This window comes from Acomys russatus, chromosome 1 (assembly GCF_903995435.1).
Source record: "Acomys russatus chromosome 1, mAcoRus1.1, whole genome shotgun sequence".
In the NCBI taxonomy this organism is placed as follows: domain Eukaryota; kingdom Metazoa; phylum Chordata; class Mammalia; order Rodentia; family Muridae; genus Acomys; species Acomys russatus.
The window spans coordinates 52166793-52184639 of NC_067137.1; the positions used below are offsets into that span (position 1 = coordinate 52166793).

The following is a 17847-nucleotide window of genomic DNA, read 5'->3' on the forward strand; positions in this document are numbered from 1 at the left end:
ACTTCATGGCTTGTTATCTTGCCTGGCCCACATGGTGAGGGGTGATCTCCTCATCTGGGCACCATAGTAGAGCTGGCCTTGGTAGCATAGGTGTGGGTGAGCTGGCCCCAAGGGAATGAGAGAAGAAGACCTGGCCCTGCCCTTTGCTAGCTGTTGCATTGGGTAACCTAGCCAGGGCAGTTCTAGAGACTTCATTCTGGTGGTGTGGAGGTAGCAAAGTGGATGGACTGATCAACTCAGCTACCACTAAGGCCCAGATCCAGGCCCACCTCAACACGTACCCCATCTATTGATGAACTGCCAGAGAGTGTTAAAGAGGTTGGTCCTACAGCTCCAAAGCTGCAGGATCTCAATGACACAGGGCAATGACAGGATATGCAACAGAAGTCTCAATGGGAATCCAATATTGATAGTGCAGAAGAAGCCAGAGGCCTCAAACTAGACCAATAATTCATTGCAATGAACATTTGCAAAGATGTATGGACAAATAAGCATGCTTTGGGACACACTGTGACACACTACAGCTTCCTTCTCAGGAAATAGCACCCATACCCATAGTGTGTGCCCTTAGATCAACAATTAATGAATGGTACCTCATGAAACTGAAAAGCTTTTGTAAGGCAAAGAACACCATCAAAGAGGTGTCCTACAGGACAAAGAGGCTCCCTACAGAATGAAAAAAGATTTTTACCAACTCTACATTTGATAGAGGTCTAATATCCAAATATATGTAAGTAACTCAAGAAAATAATTGTCACCAAATCAAATAATCCCATTAAAAATGGGGTACATATCTAAAAAGAATTCTCTCTCTCTCTCTCTCTCTCTCTCTCTCTCTCTCTCTCTCTCTCTCTCTCTCGCTCTCCCCTCTCATCCTCCGCTCTCTCTCATCTCTCCTCTCGCTCTCTCTCTCTCTCTCTCTCTCTCTCTCTCAGCACATAAGCTTTATTGTCATTCCTGATTAGAAAAATGCTGCCAGAGCCCAAGTAGGGAGATGGGGCTCTTCCCAAGTCACTGGTAGGATGCACTAGCATGACCTGCAGCCCCCAGTGGGCATGGCTGCCTCTTGGTGGCTGCCAAGCCCAGGCACTGATGGCTGTCCAAGGTTCCTGGGATAGGAAACAGCAGAGGAAGAAGTCTCCATGGGAAGCAGGTGCACCAGTGCATCAGCAAAGGGAGGGAAATATTCTGGTCCTTCTGGAATGTCCTGAGACAGAGGCCAGTGCTGGCCCCTCGTCAAGCCCAACCATGAACTTGCTGCATGTCTTTGGATGGATCATGATCATTCTCTGATCATGGGTTTCTGTGGGGCTGTCCAGTTCTGATCTTCATGGTCTTACATCCAGTTTCCCACATGCCTTGGTTGGCCACCCATCCAGCAGTCACAGTTGAATAGAAGTCCATCCCTGACCCTGTTACAGTGGTGATCATCTTTGGGCTCTGGTGGTTGAGGGGAGTGCTGCATATGGGAGATGGATGCCTCTAAGGCGCAGGGCTTTTAGAGGTGTGGACAGCTGGGCTGTTGGTCAGGTACCTTTAAGGATTCTGGATGTCCTACTGCTGGGGTGCCCTGTCCATTACAGGCTTCTGGACTTCAAAGTCCATAATGAAAATGTTGACCACCATGATGATGAATACCAGTCCCGTGACCTGCTTGTTAAGGAAGTCCAGCTTGGCATCCTTGGCCAGGTTGTTATGGTCATACTTGACCAGGAAGATAAGCAGCATGCCCACTCCAATCTTCAGCACAAGAGAGAAGAAAACAAGGACCACCAGGGACACAAAGAAGGTGAAGTAATGACCTTGCTCCACCATGGCCTTCAGATGAGTTGTGTTGGTCATAAGCAATGTGATGGCTAGCTTGCTCTCTGTGGCCCTTTTCTTGTTGGCATAATGGTTTACATTGAGGGACCAGTTCCTCCAACCCCAGTGAGGTGCCTACCCTGGCCACCTAGCACACAGCCTTCTAAACAGAATTCTCAAAGGAGAAATCTCAAATTTCTGAGAAACACTGAAAAAATTGTTCAACATCATTGCCCACCGGGGAAATGCACATCAAAACTACTTTGATATTTTCCTTACACCTGACAGAATGGCTAAGCAAATAATACAAGTGTCAGTTTGTGCTGGCAAGGGTGTGGAACAAGGGGAACACTCCTCCATTGTTGGTGGGAGTGCAAATTTCCATAAGGGAGTATAGGCCCTATGGAAATCAATATGGTGGCTCCTCTGAAAATTGGAACTCTATCTACCACAAGACATGGCTATACCACTCTTGGGCATATATCCGAAGGATTTTCCATCCTTCCACAAGAACACTTGTTCAATTATGTTCATTTTGGCTTTATTCATAATAGATAGAAGCTAGAAACAACCTAGAAAGTCCCTCAACCAAAGAATGGATAAAGAAAACGTGGTGCATTTACACAATGAAGTACTACTTAACTGTTAAATAAAATGGCTTCATGAAAGTTGTAGGGAAATGGGTGCAATTAGAAAAAATAAACCACCTTGAGTGAGGTAAGTCAGATGCATAAAGACAAATAAAGCATAAATTCACTCCTAAGTCAATATTGGCACTTAGGTAAATGATAACAAAGCTACAATCCACAGACACTGAGAAGTTAAGTAAAAATAAGGGCTTTAGGGGAAAACATTGACATCCCTGGGAAGGAGAAATAAAATATATTTTGCAGGCGGACTGGGGGCAGTTCGTGACAGGAGTGGATGGGAATCAGGTGCACTGAGGATGGGGGTGGAGGGAGAAAGTGCAAGCAGAAACAGCTGGAATTGGGAAGCATTGGGACAGGATAGTGCTGTGGAAATTTCCTGGAACCTATGAAGGTGGCCGTTCTAGTGAAGGGTGAAAAGCAGTCTGGACTGGACATCTGTTGTAGCTAGACAAGACAGCCAGTGGTTGGGTTGGGTTGGATTCCTTGAGTTTTTGTCATGGGTAGGTAAGATGGTGGAGGGGTATGGACATGGAGATCCCTACACAACCAAGGCTGATGCTAGGACAGACGATCACTCTATGGAAAAGGACAACGTCCACATAGCTCATTGAAAGTAGAGAGGAAGCTGGTGCATGCATGGAGCCTTCACTCCTACACTGTAGTTCTTTGGTGTGAGAAGGTTCTCTGCAAGCTATGGAAAGAGAAATCTGGACACCAATCCAGGCTTCAACTGTCAATCAACAATTTGTACTGCTTGTAAGAGATACTGGGGCAATGATGGTACAGAATTTGTCAGAGAGGTCAACTACTGGTTTAACCTGTGGCCCACCTCCTAGACAGCTCTTGGATGGCCAAGAACCAGAAGCAAGATAGCCCAGAAGATTAAGATAGAACCAAACATGACTGGCCAACAACAATTCAGTGAAATGACTTCTAATGGTATTCTGCTACACTTACATATAGGCACCTTATCCAATGGTCATCAGAGAGACTTGCTTGGGGGGGCAGAAGTGAGCAGGTACACAGAACTCTAGCCAGACATTATGCAGTTTCTAAACTGGGGCTCTCTATTGGGTCCTCTTACTTTGAGCTTGGTAAAACCATTCCCTGGGAAGAGGGAGAATAAAGACTGTAGGAGTCAGAGTGGATGAAGGATACTGGAAGAATATGGTCCACTGAATCCACTAAACAGGACTTATATGGGCTCATGGAGACTGAAGTGGTAAACAAAGGGCCTGCATGGTTCTGCACCTGGCCCTCTGTATGTTATGCCTGTTAGCTCAGAGTTTTTGCTTGACTCCTAACAGTGGGAGTCAGTGTATATCTGACACTTATGCATGAACTTGAGACTGTTTTCTTTCTATTAGGTTGCCTTCTCCAGTCTGGATATGAGAGCTTTTGTTTTGTGTTCTTGTATCTTGTTTTGTGAGGTTTGGCTGTAGTCTTTCAGAGGTCTGCTCTTTTCTGAAGAAGAAATATAAGAATTGTTCTGGGGAAGAGGAAAAGTGGATGGAGGGGAAACAGTGGTCTACATGTATTGTATGAGAGAGAAGAATCTACTTTCAATAAAAAGAGAAAAATGCAGCTAAATAGGAATATTTACACAATTGTTCTTTTTTTTACAGTCTTTCTGCTGTTTTAATGTTTGATTATATACATTTTCTTTTTTTTTAGGTAAACATTCTTTTTTATTAATTTATTCATACTACATCTCAATTGTTAGCCAATCCGTTGTAACCTCCCATTCCTCCCTCCCTCCCGCTTCCCCCCTACTCCCCTCCCCTATGTCTGTGACTGAGGGGACCTCTTTCCCCTGTATATGCTCATAGGGTATCAAGTCTCTTCTTGGTGCCCTGTTGTCCTTCTTCTGAGTGCCACCAGGCCTCCCTATCCAGGGGACATAGTCAAATATGGGACACCAGAGTTTGTGTGAAAGTCAGATCTCCTTCTCCACTTAACGGTGGAGAATGTCCTGTCCGTCAGCTAGTCTGGGTAGGGGTTCGAAGTTTACTGCCTATATTTTCCTTGGCTGGTGCCATAGTTTGAGGAGGACCCCAGGGCCCAGATCTGCCTGTCATACAGTTCCTCTTGTAGTTTTCCAGGACCCTCTGGGTCCTTCTATTTCCTCATTCTCCCAGGCTTCTCTCACATAAAGTCTCAATAGGATGTCCTTTCCTCTGACCCACTTTCCTGTTAGGTAAAGTTGTTCATGGGGATGTACCGCTTGGACTAGTGTCTCGATATAAGTGAGTATATATCATTTAACTCTTTTTGCTTCTGAGTGAACTCACTCATTATGATAATTTCTAGTTCAATCCATTTGTCCACAAATTTCAGAAATATTATAATCATTGATTTATCCATCAATCATTGTCTGTAGTATTCTGATTATTAGGTATTTGCCACGCTCCCCAACCTCATACCACATTTTCTAGCTTTTTATGGTTTGCCATAACAAATACTTCATGTTGCTCTCTCTTTTATGAATGCTTTCTGCATATACTCCACCCAATGCACTTTTCCCATTTCTTCACTAGGATAGACTAGACTTGCTGTTACATGTCTCTGTAAGGTCACTTCTTAAGGGAAATTTTATCTGACTCCCAAAGGTTCTGTCCTCTTGTCATCTAATTTTACAAGGCCCTCTAGTTTCTTCTTTAATTCATATTTTAGTTATAATTAATTGCCTTTTAAATGGCTATTTCTCCTATCAAACTCTAACCACCTAATACAGTCATAAGTTCTCATAGCGTTGCCATTCTGTTTTGAATAAATAATTGTAGAAATTTCTTTCCATGATGGTGCTTTTCTTGTAAGTAATTATCACTTTTTTTTTAATCAGCACTGATTAATGTTGGTTTCACCTTTGAAGGAAGGAGTAATGTATTTATATCATTTCATTAGATTTAGAATTCTTCTTTAATGTAATGTTGTCTTCTGTTTTTCTTCCATATTTTCCTACAGTCCTTAACCATTTTACCTGTCTACCAAGTTACTGTGTAATTAGGATTAGGAACACATTTCAGTTGCTAGCTTATATTTTGTCCCATGGTTCTCTGTGTTGTTTTCCTCGAGGAAATGGTGAGAAGGAAAATAACATTCCATAACCATGTCTTCATCATACTTGAGTCTTCTAGTCAGTACTCTAAATACACACAGTTGTGCCATGTCACACAATCACCGTGGTCCTTCAGACTGTGTTGCCTAGTAACACCAGACATCTATTAGTTACTTTTTATGTTTGTCTATGTTAGTCAGTTCTTGTTGTTTCAATGAATATGGAAAAAGTCCCTTAAGGAGGAAAGATTTACTTGGATCATGGGTCAGAGGTTAATTCCACAGTTGGTTCCATATTGCTGTGGTGTGAGGCTGAATACTTAGTGGAAAATGTGGAGTGCAGTGGAGTGGTCAAACTCATATAAACAAGAAATCAGAAAAGAGGGTTGGGAGGGCTCTGGAGAGAAGATATGGCAAGATACACTATTTTTCCTTGTTTTTGAATTAAAGTTAACACATAAAGTAATGGGTTTTTATCATGACATAGTTGTAAGATATGTCTTTTAAAGGCACACACTTAGCCACTTGTTTTCTATGACTAGGTCCCACTTTCTATTAATGCATTAACTTATGAATAGAATAAACTACTGATTACTTCTCACTCTCATGAACCAATAGTCAATAGTGCAATCAGCTAGGGTGAGCCTTCAAAACATGAACTTTGAGAAGTGGTGAGACGTGAGTACTTTCTATATAACTCATAGCCACAGCCATTTTAATTTGTTAAAATACATGGTGTTTATACAATAGAAAAAGAACCAAAGCATTTCTAAGAGCACATCTTCATTGTTAAGCTTTGTACTGTAAATATGTAAATTAGGCCTTAATTTCAAATAAAGATTTAATAGTTTTCAATGTTGAATGTAATAAATTCATTTGTCAAAATAATCCCTAATAAAATAAAATAAGATTCTGGCAATTTTTCCACTTATGCAAATGCAAGTTATTAGAGTCTAAAGTACATTTTATGTCAACATTTACAAAATAAATTAATTTTGGTGTTGACATTTTATGATTTATCAAACAACATGCAAGACATGAAAACAACCATTTAGATCCCCATGGCATATTACTTCTAGCCAGTACTATTTGAAAAGGACTAGCTGATTATATCTCTTCCAAATTATGAATATCAGTAGCTACAACTCCTCTATGACATGGGGCCATACACTAGAGCAATTAGAACATCATGGAAACAATGGGAGTTTTTCCTTAAAGGCATATGGGTGCAGTGTGAAAGACTGGGCAGTTAGGTCAAAGGGCACTGTGTTCTTATTCAGCATGTACATATCTCAAATAGATGTTTAGATTCACAAACTGTACTGATAGTATAATTTTAAAAATAGATAGTATCCATAAAACATGAATGGTATTTCATTTATGTAACACTCCCAGTTTTTTAAAAGGAGATCATAGCTGGCTATTGTATACTAGGTGTTTGTTAAATTATATTATATAAGTTAAATTATATACAACTTGAACTTTGTTTTTTTCTTTGTTTTAATTTAGTTTTCAGTTCTTTTCAAGACAGTTTCTCTGTGTAGGCCTGGCTGTCCTGGAACTCACTCTGTAGACCAGGCTGGCCTTGAACTCACAAAGATCCATCTTCCTCTACTTCCCTGAGTGCTGGAATTAAAGGTATGCACCACTACCTCCCAGTTTTGAACTTGTTTCAACAGACTCAGAGTTGCATTTTTCTAGTCCTTTGTGAAAGGATAAGAGAGAGTAAGTTGAACTTTTAAAAGCATGAGAAATGTCTTCCAATGTCCACAATATCAATTCTGCCCAGAAAAATATTATGTAAAACTGACAACATTTTGGTTATATATTGAATTTGATGGATTACATTAAACCAGTATTATGGATGTATAAAATTCAAATGGGACTTTCTGTTTTCTAGAATACATTGAGAGTGCTATATGTTGTCAGCACTGACTGCCATTTTAGTATTTGATCCTCAAATTCTCCCAAAGCCCAAAATGTCTTTTCTTACATAATAACTACATTGTTTTGTATTTGTTTCTGGTTTTATTTCATTGGTAGATATCTATAAGATATAATAAAGTTAACATAATACATGATCTTTCAATAATACATTTTCATCAGAAGACTCACACTATATAATGATTACACTTCTATTTTGTTGATCTTAAAAGTTCATAATTCTAAGCAGTTGCCACAGACCTACATTAACAGGGGAATCCTCTTGAGTGCACTTAGCTATAAAACCAAAATTTCAACTCTGTGCATTGAATTAAATGATAAGCATGATAAATCAATTACCACAGAAGAGCTTTTAGTGGGTCACATGATTCCTCCATTTGAATGAAAAGACACATTGGTGACATTATGCAGCACTGATTAAGCCTGGGGTACTGGAAGGGGAACGTGAAGAAGGTCAGTAGATGGAAAGGGGCCATATCTCTCCATGTATGTGTCATCTCCTCCACATGCAACAAGGAGGCCAGTAACCTCTGTCTTTCATAAACTCATTTCAATGTGGTTAATTCCATGTAAAACATGTGACTGAGACTTAGTGAATTTTTGTGCTTTTAACCAGGAGAAACCACATAGTAGATCCAATTTCAAGTGACAGAAATAGCCATGAAGTAAAGATGGAAGGAAAAACACACCTTTTGATTCATTATTGTTTTTCTTTGCTGGGGGAGGGGTCAGAATTCACATGTGCTATCTGGGTCAGGTAACATAGCCAATGATTTCCACATGCAAGGCTCAACAACTCTAACATCAGCTATATTGACAATTTCACACTAAGTACAATGGGTTTATAGCATTTTCACTCATCTCCCCCCATTCTTTGTTTTTTTTTAATTAATTTATTCTTGTTACATCTCAATGGTTACCCCATCCCTTGTATCCTCCCATTCTTCCCTCCCTCCCATTTTCCCCTTATTCCCCTCCCCTATGACTGTTCCTGAGGGGGATTTCCTCCCCCTGTATATGCTAATAGGGCATCAAGTCTCTTCTTGGTAACCTGCTATCCTTCCTCTGAGTGCCACCAGGTTTCCCCCTCTAGGGGACATGGTCAAATGTGAGGCACCAGAGTACGTGTGAAAGTCATATCCCACCCACTCACTCAACTGTGGAGAATGTTCTGTCCATTGGCTAGATCTGGGTAGTGGTTTAAAGTTTACCGCCTGTATTGTCCTTGGCTGGTGCCTTAGTTTGAGCGGGACCCCTGGCTCAGCCGTTAAAGGCTAGGCTCACAACCATAAACATCTCTCCCCATTCTAACTCTTCCTATGCTACTCAATCACCTTCAATCCATATCTTGTTCTCTGTACATATTGTTACAAAGATAAACCTTACTGAATTCAATTAGTCTTTCCCATACATACAAGTATTGGGGGATGATGGTCAGGATAGCATCATCTAGAAACTGGTTTTCATGGCCTCGTCCCTTGAAAAAGCTGATTCTCCTTCACTTAGCACCCATTTGTTGCCTGTAGCTCTTTATCTAGGGGTAGAGCCTCGTGAAGTTTCCTGTGTACCCACTGACAAGTCAATTGGTTTGGAGATGGTGTAAACTTTTGGTAGGCAGTCACATTGTTGAAGTCCGATGGAGGCATCTTCCCTACCATATCTAGAAGACCCTATCTTGCAGCGGGTCTCTCAGTCCTCCGGTTCCTACAACATTCCCACCTCTTCCTTCACATTGTTCACTGAGTCTTATGCCTAGGAGTTGTGTTGTAGACATGCAAATTCAGGCTGAGCACCACCCAATGCTTTATTCTCTGCCATTTGACAAGTTGTGTATCTGTACAGTGGCTGACATCTGTTGTAAAAGGAAGCATCTTTGATGAGGGATGACAGCTATATTTATCTGTAGATATAAGAATAAGTATTTAGCATACAGTTCGAAGTGATATTGATTTAGGAAAATGAAAATGATAGGTTATCTTATAGAGCCTATGATTCTCCAGCCACAGGTTCTTTGGCTAGGTTTAAAAGCCATGAATGTTTTTTTTCCCCCCTATTGAGAGGCCCTTGAGTCAGATTAGAAAGATCTGTTGCCGCGAAGATATAAGTAAAACAATTGCATCACAAGGGATATCTTGCCAGGCTGGAAATGTAGGGGGTTTCAGCCTTTGCATCCAGGTATGTTTATTAATTGCTTTCCTCCCTTAGCACCTGTGGAATCTAGTGAGCCAGTACTCAGAGTAGGCTTCCACGTCAGCTCCAGTGTGACTCCTCCAAGTCCTGTGTCTAAAGTATGTAATGTCTTCAGCAATAAAGCTTAACTTTCAACTTCTGGGAGGCAGCCAAGGATAGTAGCACTAGCTGACATTATTTTGAGAGACTCTTGGACACCCTATCCAACAACTCAAAGGGATTGTCCTTAGGCTGACACTAGGGATTTTGTTAGTGTAGTCATGACTGTTGGGGTAAGCATCATCCTTGCATGTGGGTTAACACTAAACTATCTGCACACACACACACACACACACACACACACACACACATGCACGCACGCACGCACGCACACAATGTATTTTATGTAAGCTTAAAAATATTTCTCACTGTTTTTTCAACATTCCTAAGGTTATAAATCTCTCCTCTGTTTTTTTCCCTCTGTATTACTCCTATTCCCTCCACAGTTCAGAACCACAGCGTTGTTCTCCCTCTCCCTCCAAAGCATGTGTGTCCTTCTGACTTCTTCACAAAAGTTCTTTTGTCTTCATGATCCCTTTCAGGTTTCCTGACCTCTGTAGTTACTCCAGGTTATCTACTCAAATCTAAAATGTCAGCATTGTGATCCACATGAAAGACAGAACATAACATGTTTGTCTCACTCAGTACGTTTTCTACTTCTATCCATTTTCCTTCAAATTTCACTCTTTCATTTTTCTTTACATTTGAATAGAATCCCATTGTGTATATGAACTTCGTTTTCATTATTGTTCTTTTTTTTTTTTTTTTTTTTGGTGGACATCTAGGCTCCTTCCATTTTCTGAGTCTTGTGAATAATGCAACAATGAACATAACTGGCCAACAATCTCTGTAGTAGAATAACAAGTCCTTTGAGTATATGTCCTATAGTGGTATGACCAGATAATACTGATTTACATAGCATCTGTAAGAGTTTGCAACCCCATCAACAGTGGGATTCTAAGGAGAATTTTTTGTCAATGTTATTTCTAAGTTAAACCTAAGAATATGAAATAATTACATGTAAGGAAACCACAAGTAAAGGTTGGGATAAAAGAAAATCTCCATGGCTATGTAGATCCCTTTTAAGGGTCTTTTGAGGTAAAATTGTATGTTGAACCACACATGTTGGTGGGCTTCATGGAAAAAAGGAGGGGAATAATAGTTTCTTTGTATGATCAACACAACTTTCTGGTACCCAGAAGAAGAACATATTTTATTCTTTATCACATGACATGGATTTACCTTGTCTTAGTTATTTATGGAGTTAGCACTTGTTTTTTTCTCCTCAGAAAATACTTCAAGGAATGTGCTTGAGGGAAGCAAATGTGCCACCTCACAAAGCACCTGAGTCAAGAAAAGGGACCTCATGGAGATACGCATCTCTGAAGGTATGGAACTAACCATGATTTAGAATTGTAATAGATGCTACTAGGCCATGTTAAGCCTTGAGCCTTAAAATCCTCTGTCTTTAAAAGTTGTTATTATAAACATGATTGTTTTAAAATCAGAGGTATGCGTAAGCTACATCTAGTATGACACTCAGTCTCCTTCTACTGCCTGCAGATCAACCTGTAGAACTCTCAGCTCCTTCTGTAGCACCATGTCTGCCTCCATGCTGCCATGCTCCCTGCCACCATAATGGACTAAACCTCTAAACTGTAAGCCAGCCCCAATTAAATGTTTTTCTTTATAAGACTTGCCATGGTCATGGTGTCTCTTCACATCAATGAAACCCTAACTAAGACATCCCATAACCTTAAACATTTGGGTAAAACACATTAAAAGCAATCTAGGTATGACTTACATTCCTCCACTCTAAAGCTAATATTTTAGCTTAGTGATATTGTTAATAATATTTTCAAAGGTGATGAAAAATTGATAGAAGCATTTTGGAAATTTTGAAATATTTATTTTTTAGTTCCATTGGATATACTAATATCATCCCCATTTATACATATATACATATACACATACATATGCAATAAAGTTTGCTTTTGCTATTCTTGTCACTTAACTTTTAATTATAACTTTAAACTTTTAATTAAAACTTTTAACTTTTAATTAACTAACCTTTAATTATAACCTAAGAATGATTCGTTGAGTATTTCCTGCATAAATACTCAAGATAAAGAACTCAGTCTTCTAGAGACCGAAGGTGTAGGTAAATTTTACTTTCAAGATTCTGCCTCAAAAGGAACCTTTGTAATAGAGTAACTTCAGTGTTAGGACTGCAAATTCTGTTTTGATGTTAAATACATACTTAAATAAGGCAGCAGCTATTGGAAGTCATATTTTAACCTCTAACTATTCGCTGAAAAGTATGTTGAACGTCATTGGAGTATCTTGCTGGCACCACTTATGACGCTTTGTATATAGCACATTATAGATGTGTCTCTCACAGTCATCATCCACCCCACAAGATCGATCCACAAAAGTGGTTTCACTGCCCTAAATATCAATAAAAGTTGACTTTGGTTTAGACATTCTAGACTGTGAACTTTGATGCAATTTAAATTTTTGTTGTTCAATTAAAGCATTTGCCTATAGTCTCTCATGTGGTATTAACCACTACTGTGCATCTTTCTAAATGTACATTTTCATGAGCCTAGCATTCTGGTTGATTTATCTTGTCCTCTAGACAAGAATTAAATATTTATTCACTTAATATTTCAGTTAACTTGCATTCTCAGAAAGGATATGCAAGGTTATTGCAATGCCTACCTGTTTCTCAGAAATCTCACAAATTCTTTCCAGTATAATACGAGTCATCATATATAACATACTATTTTGCCTACAGTATGTTGCTTAAGTCTTGTAATTTGAGCACTTCTTTCCAGTACATTTTCTGAAAACATTATAGCTTATTATAATTTAATATGACATTTTTTATTGATGTTGTACTACAGTTGACTGTACTCCATTTGTTAGAATGAATTTTCATATTTTGTGACTTAAATTACTCAAGTATTAGCAGAATTTATGTGTAGGAGTAGGTTCTGGTCTTCAACTGTGTGGGTCCTCAGACTGAACTCAGGTTTGAGGCCTGGCTGCATGCACCTTTACTCACTAAGACATCTTTGTCCCCAATTACTTTTCAAAAGGAAAGTGATCTTGCCAGCATTGCAACAGCATTTCTGCAACTCTGAAGAAAGAGCAACTACTGTTTTGTTGAAAATTAAGAGTATGTAAACAATATTGCTGTACCATTTTTCCACCTTAGATAGGAGTAACTTAAATAAGAATAATGACTGCTACAATTTTGCCAGTGATAAATTCAGGTTCAGAACATTCTCCACAGTTGAGTGGAGAGTGGGATATGACTTTCTCACATACTCTGGTGCCTCACATTTGACCATGTCCCCTGGAGAGGGAGACCTGGTGGCACTCAGAGGAAGGACAGGAGGTTACCAAGAAGAGACTTGATACCCAATGAGCATATACAGGGGGAGGTAATCCCCCTCAGGAACAGTCATAGGGGAGGGGAATAAAGGGAAAATGGAAAGGTGGGAAGAATGGGAGGATACAAGGGATGGGATAAACATTGAGATGTAACAAGAATAAATTAATAAAAAAATTTAAAAAAAACAAAGTATAGCAGTATCTTTTAAAAATGAGTTTTCAGATATGGTCTTTGTTTAGGGAGAATCACTTTTTGATAAAATTTAATTTGCCTTTGACAATAAAATCATATTTACAGAAATACAAAGGATTATCCAAGTGTCCATATTAACAAATTTGCATTATGAATTACTTAGCTGTTCTAAACCTGGTATCTAGTATTTTAAAAAAAAATGTCTGCTGTGAGTTATCAGCGGCTGTCTTTTGCTAAACTGGGGTAAATTCAAGATGGAGATTTGAATATTTGGATTTTATAACTGCCCTTTAATGTGTGATATACTTTCTTTTAGCCATTGGGTGCAAAGGTTTTCAAATTTCTAGATACTAGATAATAGTTAATTATTTATAAGATTTGAATTTAATAGAGAATTTAAATAAGTTTATGAAGTGATTTTATTATAAAGCAGGTTTTCAGAGGTGCGGTCAGGGGCCTGGAGACACAGCTCAAGAGGTAAGAATCCACATTGCTCTTTCAGAGGACTGGAGTTCAGTTCCTAGCACCCACACCAGGCTGCTTGTGACTCCAGCTTATGGAATCTGACAACACTGTCATCTTTGGGCATCTACATACATTTGCTCATACCTACACACGTAGGCAGGTGCTTAAAATAAAATGTCTTCAAAGTAAACAAATAAGCAAAAGGCTCAGTCAGTCATGATAAAGGCCTAATCTGCCTGAAAAGAAAAGCCTAGTAACCTGAAACAAATGGGTTAGTGTGTGGCTTATTTAAAAAACAGGACTAGAAACAAGATTGTGTGTGCTTGCCAAAGTGTCAAAGTGTCCAAAGTGTCACTGTTTACTAAGAGAAGTGACTTGTGAAAATCATGGTAGCTTTGTTCAAACCCAGAAGTCTATAGCTCAACCTCAGAAATTCTATTTTATTAATTAAAAGATGGGAACAAACAGAACCAATATGTTTTCAGGGCACTGGTGGCCATGGACCAGAGAATCCCAGGGTGTTGCCGGTAACTGAATGGCTTAGTCTGTGCAATATGGATAATGCAAACTCAGAATATAATTTTCATTTAATTTTTGTATAATCTATTTACATAATCTATACATATGCATTCTATGTGCATGTGCACATGTGTGTTCTCTTCATTTCATATGTTGTACTTATCTGTTTAATTTTAATGGCCTAAGGGCCAATTTTTGAAATAATATGTTTTAGTTAGTGTCAATAGTTAATTAAAATATTGTAAAAGCATCAAGAGATCATGGACTTCAAAAACTTGATGCTTCACTGCCCACAATTCTCTGAGTAAAACCTATACCAGGTCTTCTTTTCCATACTTACTGTCTACACAGAACTTACTGCTTCACAATAATTAAGCAGAGGATTAGAATACAGTAAAGGGTGGGGTTTCTGCCTTGGTCTCATGAATTTTATTTTTAAATAACTACAGTTACACCTAAGCTACTCTAAGATTTGTAATGCTACCACAACATGTAATTATCTTTTTAAAATACATATGGTGTTCATCACGGACTCTAGAGAAAGGTCCTAAGAGCACTGCAGGGTTGCCCTCCTTCGGACTTGGAAAGAGGGGTCCCCAACAGCCAGGAATAAGTGTGGGTGGTTGGCTCGACTGAGATGAGGAATTCTATGGAACCCAAAGAAGCTGCCATTTCCCCACCAGTGTCACTGAAATTTGGAGTGTGGTATGCTGGTTGACTTTAGACTTCGTCTAAAATGGAAAGTCTGCTTTTCAGAAGGACAGTGGAGTCTGCAGGAAGCCTTCCACCTCTCCATTTTCTCATTCTGTCCTGCTTTCACTTCTCCTTTGTTTGGGAGCCTTCATGACAATACTGTTCTGAGATAATCAGAACCTCTTCTTAAGGTTCTTTCATATTACAAAAGTGCAGATGACTATAGATGCTTAGATAATGTTTAGGTTTAAAAAAAAAAAAAGACAGTTTAGATTTCCGCCATTCCTAGGCTGTTTTTGCTAAATGAGTTAAAGTGGTAAATCTGAGAGATGAAGCTTTGAAGCATTAAAAGCTTTATGGTAGGAATTGTGTGTGTGTGTGCGTGTGTGTGTGTACGCGCGTGTGTGCGTGCGTGTGCGTGCGTGTGTGTGTGCGTGCGTGTGTGTGCCTGTGCGTGTGTGTGTGCTCGCGTGTGTGCGTGCGTGTGTGTGCATGTGTGTGTGCGTGCGTGTGTGTGTGCCTGTGTGTGTGTGCCTGTGCGTGTGTGTGCGCGCGCGCACACGCGTGCACGCACGTGCCCTTCTGTATGTGAGCATGCACATGCATGCTTAGTCTAAGATCCTTTGTTTTGTTCCAAACATCTATAGAATGGGCACCTAATTGTACAACCCACTAGGTACAACAACTTCATTGCATTTGCACTCGGCCATGAAATACTGACACTAGCCCATGGCCACCCTGCCTTTCATTTTGCTATAAGAAAGAAAGAAAGAAAGAAAGAAAGAAAGAAAGAAAGAAAGAAAGAAAGAAAGAAAGAAAGAAAGAGAAAGAAAAGAAAGAAAGAAAGAAAGAAAAGAAAAGAAAAGAAAAGAAAGAAAGAAGAAAGAAGAAAAAAAGAAAAAAGAAGAAAGAAAGAAAAGAAAGAAAAGAAAGAAAGAAAAAAGAAAGAAAGAAGAAAAGAAAGAAAGAAAGAAAGAAAGAAAGAAAGAGAAAAGAGAAAGAAAGAAAGAACGAAAGAAAGAAAGAAAGAAAGAAAGAAAGAAAGAAAGAAAGAAAGAAAGAATTTTGAATTTTAAAAGTTTATTAATGCGTAGCCTATAGTTTTGCCAGGACTTCAGACCACACTTTAGTTTAAGGACAGAGGTATAGTCAAGCTGGAACCAGGAGCTTTGGAGCAGGTACACTTTTAAAGAAAAATGCGTTAATGGAATTGTAGATCTGGGCTTATGAGAGGACCAGTTTTCACAAAGCAGAGGGAAAGAGGCAGGAAGGGGCATATTCCATAGAGAGCCATGAGTCATGGCTGCTGGATTCTGTTATTATACAGGCTTGGCTATTCTTCATATGTCTGTTAACCTCTAGTTTCTGCTCTCTTGTGGTAAGTTTTATGTTTGCATTTATTTATATTTTTGCATCAAGGTAAGACCTCTTGAACTCCATACTTGTTCATGTTTTTTCTGTACATGTTTTCAATCGGATATATTAATTATGTGTACCAATGGGTTAATTATGGCAATTTTATATTTAGGCATGTATTTCAATCAGCAATTACCCCTTCTTAAGCAGGCTACCAAGATGAGACTTGATAGGCTGTGACCATATGGTGAGGGAGGGAAGGAGGGAGGAACAGGAGGATAAAAGTGAGGGAATAACAATTGAGATGTAATCAGAATAAATTAATTAAATAAAATAAAAATAATCCCCCCCAAAATCCAATTACCCCTTCTTGTTGTCTTCCCCTCCTGCTAGTCCTTTCACTGTCATGTTTTTTTTGTGTGTGTGTGTAAGGGAGGGGGAGTGGGGTGGACAATGACTTCTTCTAGGTTTGGAGTAATTCACAGAAACATCAGTACCTTGGTAAAATTATAGAGAAATAAATGTTAAGCACCTATAGTAGTTATTGTTTTTGTTGTTATTGGTAAAATGCTATGACCAAATGAAACTTAAGGAAAAAGGCTTTTTTTTCTGGGATGGGTGCGGGCGGGGAGCTGATGGTTCCAGAGAGAGAGAGTCTATAAAGCTGGAACAGGGAGGAATTGAGGCATGGGGATGAAGCAAGAAGCTGGGGCAATCATGTAGCAATCACACACAGGAAGAAGATAGCAAACTGGAAATGAGGCAAGGCTATAAACTTTCAAAACCTTCCTTCTAGCAAGGCTCTACATCCTAAAGGTTCCTCCATTACCTGGGCCCAAGTGTTCCAATGCAGGAGCCTAAGGGCAATGTTCTCGTTCAAGCTATTACCAAAATCAACCCCAATGGAAATCATTCTGTGATATTTTTTTCTGAGCACCAGTTTTCAAATTTCTCAAAAACTGGGTCTTCATGTGTCTTTTTGCAAGAGTGTATCTCGTATATGGAGAACATATGCCCACAGAGTTACATCATCACAGAAATAAATAAAAAAAAAAAATGGAAAAAATGTTTGATAAACCCTTCCAAGAAATCTGTTACAGTATAACATAAACCAAGGCCCCTCACAATCCACTTATGCTTATAAGTCTTTTTTCTTTATTCTATCAACAACTCTCATTTATCTACTGGAAAGCCATGATACTTTTTTTTTTTTTTGCTAATGTATTATCAGCATATACTTTTGGAATATTTCCTTTGGAATTTTTTTTAATTGACAAGATTATATCTCCTTTTGTAAAAGAGAACCAGCTGTTTTCTTGAAAGATAATTTTCTGAAGCTGTTGCATGCCATAATCACATGGCAATTACACAGCAATATCCATAAAAACAGATGAGGAATCATGTGTCCTTTTACCTCATTACAAGTTTCAAAAATGATAGCTACCATCTATTCCAGTTTGATGATGGCCCTCTATTGGCAAATTCAAGTCCTTTTATAATTCAAAACACAGCAGCAATGAAAACAGAGGTTATGTGCGT

At 39.0% G+C, this 17847-nt stretch overlaps 1 protein-coding gene across 1 annotated transcript; it reads right to left on the reverse strand.

Moving 5' to 3' along the window:
* Positions 1 to 1554: 1554 nt before the first annotated feature.
* Positions 1555 to 17221, reverse strand: LOC127211943 (ninjurin-1-like). Its single transcript, XM_051172324.1, has 2 exons — positions 17138 to 17221; positions 1555 to 1938 (listed from the first exon to the last, which is right to left on the reverse strand). The coding sequence occupies exons 1-2, from the start codon at positions 17219 to 17221 to the stop codon at positions 1555 to 1557; spliced, it is 468 nt and encodes a 155-aa protein (XP_051028281.1).
* Positions 17222 to 17847: the final 626 nt, after the last annotated feature.